The sequence below is a fragment of the Sinocyclocheilus rhinocerous genome, unplaced genomic scaffold, assembly GCF_001515625.1.
Source record: "Sinocyclocheilus rhinocerous isolate Xijiao unplaced genomic scaffold, SAMN03320098_v1.1 scaffold475, whole genome shotgun sequence".
In the NCBI taxonomy this organism is placed as follows: Eukaryota; Metazoa; Chordata; class Actinopteri; order Cypriniformes; family Cyprinidae; genus Sinocyclocheilus; species Sinocyclocheilus rhinocerous.
Genome location: NW_015646677.1, coordinates 1,409,923 through 1,422,882, shown reverse-complemented (window position 1 = coordinate 1,422,882; position 12,960 = coordinate 1,409,923). Strand labels below are relative to the sequence as shown.

The 12,960-nt window shown below is 33.6% G+C and overlaps 1 protein-coding gene across 1 annotated transcript in view; it reads left to right on the top strand.

The window, feature by feature from the left end:
- The window catches only part of LOC107707960 (oxysterol-binding protein-related protein 8-like), a 15,503-nt gene extending 4,367 nt beyond the window's left edge, over positions 1–11,136 (top strand). Inside the window, exons 6-21 of the mRNA XM_016512080.1 lie at positions 494–578; positions 669–828; positions 2,032–2,257; positions 2,575–2,759; positions 4,259–4,340; positions 4,425–4,523; positions 4,604–4,700; positions 4,780–4,878; positions 5,715–5,812; positions 6,016–6,105; positions 6,685–6,821; positions 7,828–8,013; positions 9,239–9,395; positions 10,624–10,726; positions 10,793–10,898; positions 11,097–11,136. Of these exons, the coding sequence (XP_016367566.1) occupies positions 494–578; positions 669–828; positions 2,032–2,257; positions 2,575–2,759; positions 4,259–4,340; positions 4,425–4,523; positions 4,604–4,700; positions 4,780–4,878; positions 5,715–5,812; positions 6,016–6,105; positions 6,685–6,821; positions 7,828–8,013; positions 9,239–9,395; positions 10,624–10,726; positions 10,793–10,898; positions 11,097–11,136 (1,950 nt within the window). The remainder of the gene's footprint in view (positions 1–493; positions 579–668; positions 829–2,031; positions 2,258–2,574; positions 2,760–4,258; positions 4,341–4,424; positions 4,524–4,603; positions 4,701–4,779; positions 4,879–5,714; positions 5,813–6,015; positions 6,106–6,684; positions 6,822–7,827; positions 8,014–9,238; positions 9,396–10,623; positions 10,727–10,792; positions 10,899–11,096) is intronic.
- The last annotated feature ends 1,824 nt before the right edge of the window (positions 11,137–12,960 follow it).

Sequence of the window (12,960 nt, the reverse complement as noted above, 5' to 3'; positions counted from 1 at the left end):
TATTAAATGTTTTTATTATAATAAAAAATAAAATATAAATATTTTTTTATATTTCATTTTTATATTAAAATGTTTTTATTATAATATATTATTTTTTTTTTTAGAAAAAAAAAATATTTACAGGATTCTTCAGAAAGAATTTAATAGAAGGTTCAAAAGAACAGCATTTATTTATTTATTTATTGAATCTTTGGAACATTATAAATGTCTTTAGTGTCACTTTTGATCAATTTAATTCATCCTCACTGAAAAAAAGTATTAATTTTTTTATTAAAACATCTATTAAACTGTGTGTATTAAATAAAATTAAATAAATATATATTTTTAAATAAAAGGAAGGTATAAAAACAATAATAATAACAAAAATAAAATACAAAAAAAATGATAAGAGTATGTACAATATCGGCTCTTTAATATTCATCAAATTTTTAATATTACTTATATTCGTTTTTATGTGTGGATGAAGTGTCTATGATGTTCATGTTTGTTTCAGGGTCCTAAAGGAGAAGCCGTGGGCTCCATCACTCAGCCGTTACCCAGCAGCCACCTGATCTTCAGAGCAGCTTCAGAATCAGACGGTGAGACACAAACACACAGACTTACAGAAGGAGCGCTGTATGTTACTGCAGCATCAGTCTTTATAAACCTGTCATGTGTCATGTGTGCAGGCCGCTGTTGGATGGACGCTCTTGAACTGGCTCTGAAATGCTCGAGTTTGCTGAAGCGAACGATGATCCGAGAGGGCAAAGAGGAGACGGCGCAGACCGCAGAGCACTCGCACATCAACTTCTACAGTCTGCTGAGGGCACACAACATGCAGGGCTTTCAGTGAGACACACACATTATCTTACTGGCTCTCGAGATGAATATTTTATTCAGCGCTGATAAGAAGTGACATTCGCGTATTCATTTTTAATATCGGACGTTCAGCGGCGGAGTGCCGTGACTTTCACTTTAAATCTTAAGTGAGAGTTCAGTCTTGGGTAAGACGATAGTTCTTTGTATTTTATGGCACATGACCAATATTAGAAATGACTTTGTTTAAATGCACATTTAAAATAAAGTGCATTAACGTCCACTTTTACGGCAAAATTGATTCCGGAAGTGTTTTTTTCCCGTTTATTTTCCCATAGAGATTAAAAAAAAAAAAAAACATCTTCATAAACATTATAAACCATGAACCAAACCAAGCAGCTATGAGTTTAATCACAGCATTACAAACTTTGATTTCAAGCAGAAATGATTTGACAAAACGACTAATATATATATCCTGGATATATATATATATATATAGGGAGTTTGTGTTCCCTGCAAGCTCTTTTGATGCCTAGTCTCTCTGATTGGTGGAATTTCCTGTACAGCATCATGGGTAATGTAGATTTTCACCAGGAATTCAGGTCTTAAATGTGATTTTAAAAATAAGTTGAAATAATGCAAACAGGTGATTTAAAAAAAAAAGCATATAGCGTTACAAATCATTTCATTAAAAATCAATCTTCCTACTTTGGAAGTAAAGTTTTTACTTCCAAAACTATAAATTGTCATAAAAAAAATCAAGTGTTTTAAAGAAAAAAAATATATATTTTTTTATTTATATTGAAATTTTATATATATATATAAATTTTCTATTTATATATTTATTTTTAATTTTATAATTAATAATTATATTTATAATTATTTATTTAAATAAATATATTTTTTAAAATAATATTAATAGTTCAGAATTGAAAATGAAGTTAACCAAACATGGTAAAATCACTGTAACTAAATAAATGAATACATTATAATTTATTATTATTATTTATTTATTTATTTAAAATAAGAATAATCACTTTAATAAACAAAGAGTGTAAAAGCAAATTAAGACATCTAGTAATCAAATCAGATTTGAGTTTGTTTTATTACATGAACTGACTGTTTCACTCTGTATGCACATATTGACTGAAACTGAAGTAGTTAAAGCATCACTGGTCATTGATTAATGCAAGTCCTGTGTTTGCATATTAACTGAGAGTTTGTGTGATCCGTCAGGTTTAACGACAGCGACCAGTTTAAGGATCCAGACCTGTACTCAGATAAATCGGACCGTGAGAACGAGCAGGAGCAGGAGGAGTGGGAAAACGAGGTGATGGAGAAAAGTGAAGAGAGCGACAGCGACACGTCAGAGCGTCAGGAAGACTCGTACATCGACCTCGATCCCAACGAGACGCTGCGGGAAACAACGTACATCGAGCAGAGCCACGAGGAGCTGGGAGAGGTGCGTGAACGACGCAGTCCCTCGTCTAAAAACACTGTAAATTATGACATTATCATCATGAATTATTGAGGTCCTCACATGCGTTTGGCTGGAGTGGAGTGTTATTGACGCACACATGCTAACACAATATTCAGACAGCTATTTTTACAGCAGACAGCTGGGAGATGAACAGTAAGTCTGTGGTGCGAGGGGTAGGTTTAGGGGTAGGGTTGGTGTAGGGCAATAGAACATACAGTGTGTACAGTATAAAAACCATTAGGCCTATGGAATGTCCCCATAAAACATGGAAACACAACGTGTGTGTATGTGTGTTTCAGGCTGGTGAAGCGGCTCAGACAGAGACGGTATCAGAGGAGAATAAATCTTTGATCTGGACTCTCCTGAAGCAGGTTCGGCCCGGCATGGACCTGTCCAAAGTGGTGCTGCCCACCTTCATCCTGGAGCCACGGTCCTTCCTGGACAAACTGTCCGATTACTACTATCACGCCGACTTCCTGTCCGAGTAAGAGAGTAACACACAGACGCTCAGCTCAGAGTATTCAGATGCGCCTTTATATTCACAAATAACCAAATGAAAACTAATACAAAATCATGATTTTAGATGAGCATTTTAGATGAAAATCTTACAATAGAAACCAAAACGAAAATTAGAAATTAAAAAATTTTTTTTTGAAGTACTAGTATTAGTAAAACTAAAATAAAAAAAATTGAGCTAAATATAAATTCTAAAATTAAAAAATTAAAATGACAAAAGAACAAAATTCTTAACAAACTAAAAATAAAAAATATGACGATGAAAATGTAAAAATAAAAGCGAACTATTATAATAGTATATAAATAATTAATTAAATGACATTGGAGAGGAGCATACATGTAATCCAAATTGTTCCAAATTAGTCTCTTATTAGGAACAATAAATTATGTAAAAAACATAATTGATATAAATAATAAAATGGTTGAAAATTTATTTTATTAAAAAATATTTTAACTATTTTATTTTTGGTTTATTATGGTAAACCATTTATATTTAGTTTATTTGTTTTTGGTTTATTATTATTATTGGTTAATTTATTTAAATTTGGTAAATTTATTTTAATTATTTATATTTAATTTATATTAAAATAATTTTAGCATAGTTATGGATTAAAAATGAAGTGGACCAAACATGGTAAAATCACACTAAATAATATTAAATGAAATGAAATAAATTACATTTATAATAATAATAAAATAATTGATATAAATAATAAAATGGTTGAAAAATTATTTTATTAAAAAATATTTTAACTATTTTATTTTTGGTTTATTATGGTAAACCATTTATATTTAGTTTATTTGTTTTTGGTTTATTATTATTATTGGTTCATTTATTTAAATTTGGTAAATTTATTTTAATTATTTATATTTAATTTATATTAAAATAATTTTAGCATAGTTATGGATTAAAAATGAAGTGGACCAAACATGGTAAAATCACACTAAATAATATTAAATGAAATGAAATAAATTACATTTATAATAATAATAAACAATAATAAAAATAATTTAAACTCACTAACTCACAATAATAAACAATTTGTCCACATATAGTTCTCAGTGTAAAGGCAAAATAAAATGTCAAAACAAATGTTATTTTGGTATTGTTGAAATACTATTATAGTTTTTTGTAATATTTATTTGTAGTAATATTTTGAATTAGATTTTATTAATGTTTTCACATTAATTTTAGTTCAAGGTTTATTGATTTTGTTGTTTGTCTTTTTAATGTCTAAATAATATTTATTAATTTTGATTTATTAGTTTTAATTTTAGTTTTAGTAATTTTAGAGAAAAAAAAAATTTCACTTTGTTTTATTTTAAGAAACAGAAATGTTTTTTATGGTTTTAGTGTTAGTTAACAATAATAACCCTGGTAAAAATACACACAAAGGCATCAAATTAGATCTTAGGTCATTTTATTACAGTAACTTTACCGTAATTGTGTTTTGTTGAACTCATCAGAGCGGCAGTGGAGGAAAACGCTTATAACCGTATGAAGAAAGTGGTCAAATGGTACATTTCTGGATTCTACAAGAAGCCAAAGGTAAAGACACATTCACTAACAGCCCTTCAGACATCTGGAATCTGTCGTTTTCCGTCATATTTTCATCATTTTTGTCACTGACAGGGTTTGAAGAAACCATACAACCCCATAATTGGAGAAACATTTCGCTGTTTGTGGATCCACACCGAAACCAACAGCAAAACCTTCTACATCGCTGAACAGGTCAAGCAGCAAAACCCACTTTAATTCAGATCAGTTTCTACTGAGCTTCACACCAACATAACGTGTCTGTCCTCCTCCAGGTTTCCCATCATCCTCCGGTTTCAGCCTTTTACGTCAGCAACAGGAAGGATGGCTTTTGTCTCAGCGGCAGCATCCTGGCCAAGTCCAAGTTTTACGGTAAGAAGATACGATGATAAATCACGTCATTTTGTGCAACACGCGTGTCTGATTGTGAGTTTGTTGCCGTGTTTCTCAGGAAACTCTCTGTCGGCCATCTTGGACGGTGAAGCCAGGCTATCGTTTCTGAACAGAGGAGAGGATTACGTGATGAACATGCCCTACGCACACTGCAAAGGTCTGTCCACACACACAGACACACACACAGCTAACAGTATCTGAATACAGCGCTCATACTGCGCCACTAACACCCGTGCCCTGTGTTGTCTTCTGTAGGGACATATCTAGGTATGTTTACATGTTGAGGAACTCGTTTGGACTCGTTTAGATACGTGTGCAGTATACAGTCTAGAGTCTTACATTTAGTTAACATATGAGAGTTTGGTAACACTTTATCTTTCACTAATAACAATAAAAGCATTATTGCACTATATAACACTAAACAGATGATTAGATAATGTGCATTTAAATTGATAAACAAATATATATATATATATATTGTATATTTACAAATATAAAAAATATGTAATTATATAAATATTTAGAAATGTTTCATAATTATAACTAACATTTTAATGATACATTTATTTAAATATATATTTAGAATTAATAATAGTAATTATTATTATATATTGAAATATATTTATAATTCAAGTGTTCATGTGTGTGTGTGTGTGTGTGTGTATATATATATATACATTATTATTATTAAAATACATATTTAATAGTTTTTTCTCTCCATTTTTTTCACTTTTGATCTGTTAATCTTGTTAATGTCCAATTGTTAATATAAAGTGTTACCAAAGACCCATCTCTTGAAGACTAAGGTCTAGCTTAGCGAGCATCATGTTTTAACATCTGTCTGTCCAGTGATTTGTGAGTTGTTGTAAGACAATTTTATAAGAGAGCATGTGCAAATAAAATAACTTACACACAGGTGTATTCACTAACACTCAGATACACCACAGATTAACACACATGCTGTGTGTGTGTGTGTGTGTGTGTGTGTCTCAGGGATCCTGTACGGGACTATGACTCTGGAGTTGGGCGGTCAGGTGTCCATCGCCTGTGAGAAGACGGGCTACAGCGCTCAGCTGGAGTTCAGACTCAAGGTGTGTGTGTTTATACACTCATGTCAGGGTGTTTTCAAGTTTTTGTGACATTCAGAAGAACAGTGGGGCGCCGACAGAAAGGCCACACACATCACATCCGTTACAAACCAAATGCTACACCGATAATGGCACAACATCCACAAATGAGCGATGCTTCATGTGACTCGATTCAGTGGCGTGACTGATATTTCTCTGTCCATCAGCCGTTCCTCGGCAGCAGTGATAGCGTGAATCAGATCAGCGGGAAGATCAAGCTCGGGAAGGAGGTGCTGGCGACACTTGAGGGGCACTGGGTGAGTATAATAGTCAAAAACCAGACCATCTGCACATAAAAATCACTAGAAATCAGCGGTAAATATTACATAGAAATCCGAAAATGTGTTTGGCCACTTTACATGTCAATCAAATTGTCGTAAGTGGGCGGTTCTTAGCCGGAATAGTGACAAATCTGGCTATGCAAGACTATTTTTAAGCAGATCTAATTGTATTTGGACCTGAAACTAAGTTTCTTAGATGTCTTTTAGAGGTCAGATGGACCACGGTGTGTGTGTGTGAGAGTGTGTGTGCGTGTGTGTGTGTGTGCGTGCGCACTCTTTGCCTTTATCCATCAGGTCATCCCCTACGTTATCTTCTTTTAAATCATCTCTTAAAACATATCTTTTTTTCTCAGGCTTTTGTTTTGTTTGTTTGTTTCTTTTGTTTGGTGATGTTTTGCATTACTTATTGTATTATTTAATGATTTCAAATTTTATATTGTCTTAATACTTTTGTTAGTTGATATTTCTGATGTTTTGGCTGTGCAGCGCCTTGGTCAGCACTCGTTGCTTTTAAGGTGCTATATAAATAAACTTGACCTTGACCTTGTTTTACAGGACAGTGAAGTCTTCATCAATGATAAGAAGACGGGTGAGATGGAGACGTTCTGGAACCCGACGCCGGAGCTGAGGCAGAACCGTCTGATCCGCTGCAACGTCCCTCCTGAAGAACAGGGCGAGTTTGAGTCCGAGAGGTAACCATGCTCATCACCTCATTTACACAGTGCAGTTATTTTTTATGAATAAATCAAAAGTAGGGCTGTATAATGAATCAGATTGTGAAATGAACTAGTGTCTGTGAATATTAATCCACAAAAATACTATTAAACTGCAAAAATACTACTACTAAAAATAAGAATGCAATTATTCAAACTTAAATTTTTCGTCCATGCTTTAATTCTAAAAATGAAAGGAAATAAAAGGATTTTTTTAAATTAATTACATTGTTCATGGTTTTATGCATTCAGTTTTTATTACATTTGTATTAATCAAAAATCCAGGAAAAAATAAAACAGACATTACAGAATCTCTGAATACATTTCATAGGGCCCTATTATTCTCAAAGTTTTAATAAATGATTAAATTATTTGAGCTTTATGAATTCACTTGATTAGACATGATTTTGATTATTAATATTTTATTAAACCATTAAATTGGTTTAATAAAATCCAGAAAAATTAAAAGGAAAACACAGAATTTGGGAAAAATTAAATCAATTAGACATGCTTTTTAAATAACCATTAAAAAGAAATCTAGAAATATGATTTTATATATTTTTAAATTATAATTAAAATGGAATCCAGAAAAATGAAAACAGAAAACAAGAAAGAAATGGAAATCCAGAAACATTAAACAAAATCCTAAAAGATTATTTTAATATTTTTTAATTATTAAATCTTTAATTATTGTTTAAAATTAATGAATGTATTATTATATAATTAAATAAAAAATGGAATCCAGAAAGAAATTAAACTGAAAAAAGGTATCGTGAAAATGTATTTTATGTTTAAAAAATAATTGTAAATCAAATCTACTAATACTAAAACAGATTAAAACAATCTAGAAAAACTGAAACAGAATTTGAAAAAACAAAGGGATTTAATAGGGCTCTGAGTGATCACTAACGCTCAGTAACAAGAGAAATAACCCCTAATTAGGAAAATGAACACATTTTCAGAAGTGTTTCTGTGTGATCTTCAGGCTGTGGCAACATGTGACACGGGCCATCAATAACAAGGACCAGACAGAGGCGACCAATGAGAAGTTCATCCTGGAGGAGGCTCAGAGGAAGGCGGCACGCGAGCGCAAGGCCAAGTGTGAGGAGTGGATGCCCGCTCTGTTCGAGCAGGACCCGGTCACCGGAGAGTGGCATTACCGCTACGCCGAGTAAGTCACGCCTGCCTGCTCGTTTCACAATACTCCTTCTGCAGTGCGTATGCAGTCCGTGTGCGTTATGTATGCTGTGCAGAAGCAGCACGGATTCATTGTGCTTTCACAGGGGATGAGTTTGCATTCCGCTCCTGATCCGCAGCTGTTTGCCACAAACACAACCTTTGTGACCCTGGAGCACAAAACCAGTCATAAGGTATATTTGTAGCAACAGCCAACAATACACTATATGGGTCAAAATTAGCGATTTTTCTTTTATGCCAAAAATCATTAGGATATTAAGTAAAGATCATGTTCCATGAAGATATTTTGTAAATATCCTACCGTAAATATATCAAAACTTCATTTTTGATTAGTAATATGCATTGCTAAGAACTTCATTTGGACAACTTTAAAGGTGATTTACTCAATATTTTAATTTTTTTGCACCCTTAGATTCCAGATTTTCAAATAGTTGTATCTCGGCCAGATATTGTCCTATCCTAACAAACCATACATCAATGGAAAACTTATTTATTCATGATGTATAAATCTCAATTTCACAAAATTCACCCTTATGACTGGTTTTGTGGTCCATGGTCACATTTATCCATTATTTCAATTTCAAATCCAAACATTGTTACTGAAAATACTTCTTCAGCATTGTGGTTCTGTTTTTACACAGTACAGAAATACAATCTTTCATAGCTTCATTCACGTTTAAACGCAATAAATATAAGCAACGTTTTATTCAATGCGTTTTACTTCCATTTATATATAAAGTTGCTCAAGCAAGTGGCAAAACATTTAAACAGCCTACAGTCTACTTTCCTTATGTTTAAAAGTAGTAGGCTATCAAAAAATGTTAAATTAAAACTTACAACTGACACAAACAGTCACACTCTCGTGCCTTTTCTTTTGCATTTAAATCTTTCATAAAAGCAATTCTGCGGTTCATAAATACCTTTGTTTTTCTACCTCCATGAATGCCATATTGCCTTGTTCACCTAAAAGTGCACTTTTCCTTGTTTTAAACCTAGCCAAAAAGCCAAATGTGTTGACTGTGAAACATAGTAGGCTTTAATTAATTTTAATAATCCATTAACATGGGTGCGGAAAAAAATATGCACGGCATATGCACTGCAGATGGAGTGTGTGTGAAGCAGGGTTAACACCTGCTGCCCCCTGCTGGACAGGAAGTGCATTGTTTACTGTGAGGACGGTGTGTTTCTCTGTGTCCTAGCACTCGTCCGTGGGATCCGCTCAACGATCTGATTCAGTTCGAGAAAGACGGCTTTATTCAGACCAAAGTGCGCCACAGGACGCCTATGGTACGTTCAGCCAGTGTAGTTAGTCTCAGTACCCAGCAGGGCTCCCGGAGGGACAATTACCTGAGCCAGGTACGTCCTTCTGTCCCCACCCCTCCCTCGTTCTACCCACAATCCCTCTCTCTGCTTCCATCTCATCACCGCCTGCCGCTGCCTGCGCTTTCTGTTCATTCTTCAACCAACCAATCAGCATTCTGCACAGCAACCAATCATCTGCTGCCTGACCTGGTCACATGACCGCTGTCTCAGTTTCAGCTTTTGTTTTTTCTTTGTGCTCTTGGGCATTTGCAAGTGACTTGCATGCATGCCTGTGTGATCTTTGTTTGTTTTTTTGGTTGCATCAGGTGTGCGTCTTTGCAACTAGGGTCCAAAATTAACATTGGTTTGTGAATCTTTGTATGTGGAAACGCTGCTTTATTCACAATATTTTTAGTGGTATTCTGAAAGATTTTAATAAATAATAAAAAAGGATTCAAAATTATATTTGCCTTTCAGTAACAAATGTAAAAAATAAATAAATGCTTAGAAATTAATAATAATAAATGTAAATGTAATAAAAACATAAAAAATTAAATTTGCATCTAAACAAAAATAAATGTAATAAAAAATGAAAATAAATTCTTTCTTAGGATATCATATAAAAATGGAAATTAAATTTGCATTCAAACAAATAATAAATGTAATAATAAAAAGATCAGAAATTTAATTTACATTTAAATGAATGCAATAAAAATAAGTCGAGATTAAATATGCATCTAAATAACAAATTTAAAAATAAATAAAAATAATTTGAAATTACATTTACACAATAAATAACAAATAAAAATTATTTGAAATTACATTTGCATTTAAAAAATATTTTATTTAATATTTAAGATTAATTTAAGATTTAAATAAATACATTTAATAACAGAAATAACAAATTTAATTTGCTTTTAAATAAATAATTAATCTAATAATAAAAAAAATTAGAAATCAAATTTGCAACTTAGATGAAAACAAAGCTAGTGACAAAAATATACAAGAGGAAAAACTGCTCAATAATCCCATTATTATAGGGATAATAGTCTTTTTTGAACCCAATATACAGCTTCATGGCCAGTATGTCATATGTATGGCTGGTAAAGTTGTTCTTGCCTCATTGCCATTGGCAGATGTGGAAAAAAGTTCATTTTGGACCCTGTTTGAAGCCTTTCAAAAATGCCTGCGAATCACATACACAATTCAGACTGTCTTAACCATAACATAAAGACTGAAACGTGTGAATGTCCTTCTCTTGTCGGCGTGTGTGTTTGATTAGGTGACGGGACCAAAGCGGAAACATAAGAGTGACAAACCTAAAAGTCCAGAAAGTGGCTGCTCGTCTCCGGAGCCGGACCGCCAGGACTCTTCAGGCAGCGAGAGTACGTCAAACACACACACAGACATGCTAATAACACTCCAAAAACTCATCATGATCTTTCATTCAGGGCACAAGTGCAAACACAACAGCCGCCTCAGAAAGAAAGGAACAGATCTGAGTGAAATCCAAAGTGCCATTGAGTCGATCAGACAAACCCAGGAAGACATTAACAGGTGAAACGCCTTCTCACCTCATACTTAATAAACGTATTATTTTTAGGGATGTAACGATATTATCAATATCGTGATAGTCTCGATATTATCGTGGTCACACGACAATATGAAACGATAGGTCTTCTGGCCAAAAAGTGTAGTTTTTAAAATATATTTACTTCTTATGTGGCCATCATCCTCTTCCTCATCTTCCTCCAGGTCCTTCTCAACTTCATCTTTAAGTAACGGTCGAGAATGACCCAGAAACCTCACTCCATCCTTCAGTCAGTATCGCCTCGCGACAGACGGTTTCGTTTTTTATGGATTTGTGTTGCGATCGCTGCGAAAGGACGGCCAATATTGGACTGAAGTGCATTGTGGGATGTTTTAGAAATGACTGTTTATGTTTATTCTTCAAAACGAGGAAATCTCATCAGCCTCTTAACCATTTAGACCATTGTTTTATTTAATTGTATTAATTTTTATCAGCGCCCCCTGCTGTAGCGGAGGACACCTGTCGATATACAAACTAATTATTATAAAATCTAGGTCATTTTTTCCCCCTTAAAATTAGGAAAAATCTGTATTTTACCTAACAAAAACCCTGTTCTACATATTTTGCATTGTGATGTTATTTTCATGACAAATAAGCACATTTCACCCCAGATTCTCATGACTAAAGTGCAAAAAAAATCTGTTATCCAAAAAAATATGATGAATTTTTATTAGTATTTGTACTTAATAGTATTCAATGCACTGCCTGATTTAAATACAATTTTACCGACACGTTATAGTACTGAGAATATGGAAATGCTGTCCTAAAACTAAAATATTTTGATTTCTTTACATTTTTCGGGGACTGAAACACAACCTGGACATTTTTCCCCAAGTTTCACTCGCATATAAAACTTAAAAGGGTTCAATATTTCTGATGTTACTTGTATTTTATGTATTTTTTTTATTAAACGAATGAAGGATGTTGGAGTTGAGGTCAAATTTTGTATTATTTAAAACTGGGAACAATTTCACTATGAATCTTAATTTGAACAACACAGTATGTGGATCCTGCATTTCATACGTGTTTGAAGGTAATAATGTTTAATTTATTTGAACGATAGCGAAGCGTGTACAGTATAGCGAGCGTCACATTTAATATTACTCTGAGGAAACCGTAGATCTAGGCGTAGTAAACCTGTAGCAGGAAATACTGTTGCGTACTTTTGTAGTTGCTTGACTCTTGTCTGCCACTGTTACATCAGACTAGATGTACGATTAACAAGCCAAATAGTCTGAGAGTAGATTAGCGTGTAAACGTCACTTCTGTATATAGTATAGAACTGATTTCCTTTTGTACTTCTAGAGAAACGCCGTCACCCATAGCCCACGTGTCTTTGTTCTGCAAGCATTCGTTCGCTCGCAAAGCGTCCAATCAGATGTTTGAATGTGCTCACGTCGACAATAACTATTAAAAAACCACGTGCCTTTCCAAGCGGGTCTTGCAGCCGGAGTTTGAGGGATTTTGAGCCCGACTGTTGAACTCCTACCATGGTTTGTCTTTCTTTCTCACTTCGAGTGAATGTGCCATATTTAGACGTTTGTGGCTCGGTGTTTTAGATTCGTCCCGGAGCTCGACGCTGCCATAGATCTGCGTGTCTTTAGCCGTGCGTCTGCCACTGAACCAGGGATCAAACTCCACATGCATCGCGCTCAGCGTTCGTCTTCATGCTTCTAGATCGGTTTCTTTTTCTTTCTTTCTTTTTTTTGCCCCAGGCTCTTTTTAAAGCGTTTTTACTCCAGTTGATCTTTGTTGGTTTTGTTTTTGTTTCCTGCAGCTGTCTCTATGTACAGATGATGCTTTATTTGTAATACAGAAGTAACTTCCTGTAAGTTTATTGTCACCTGTGACATATCACCAAATAAATGAAAAAGACCGAACTCCTGCTTCTCCTTTCTTTGCACGTGTCAGTATTGATTTATGTTATTGTGTCAGGGTTATTCTAGTAATGACTTTTTAATTTAGTTTTTATTTTTATCCCTTTAATTAAATTTTTTATTTTTCACACAATTTTTTTTTATTTCAGTT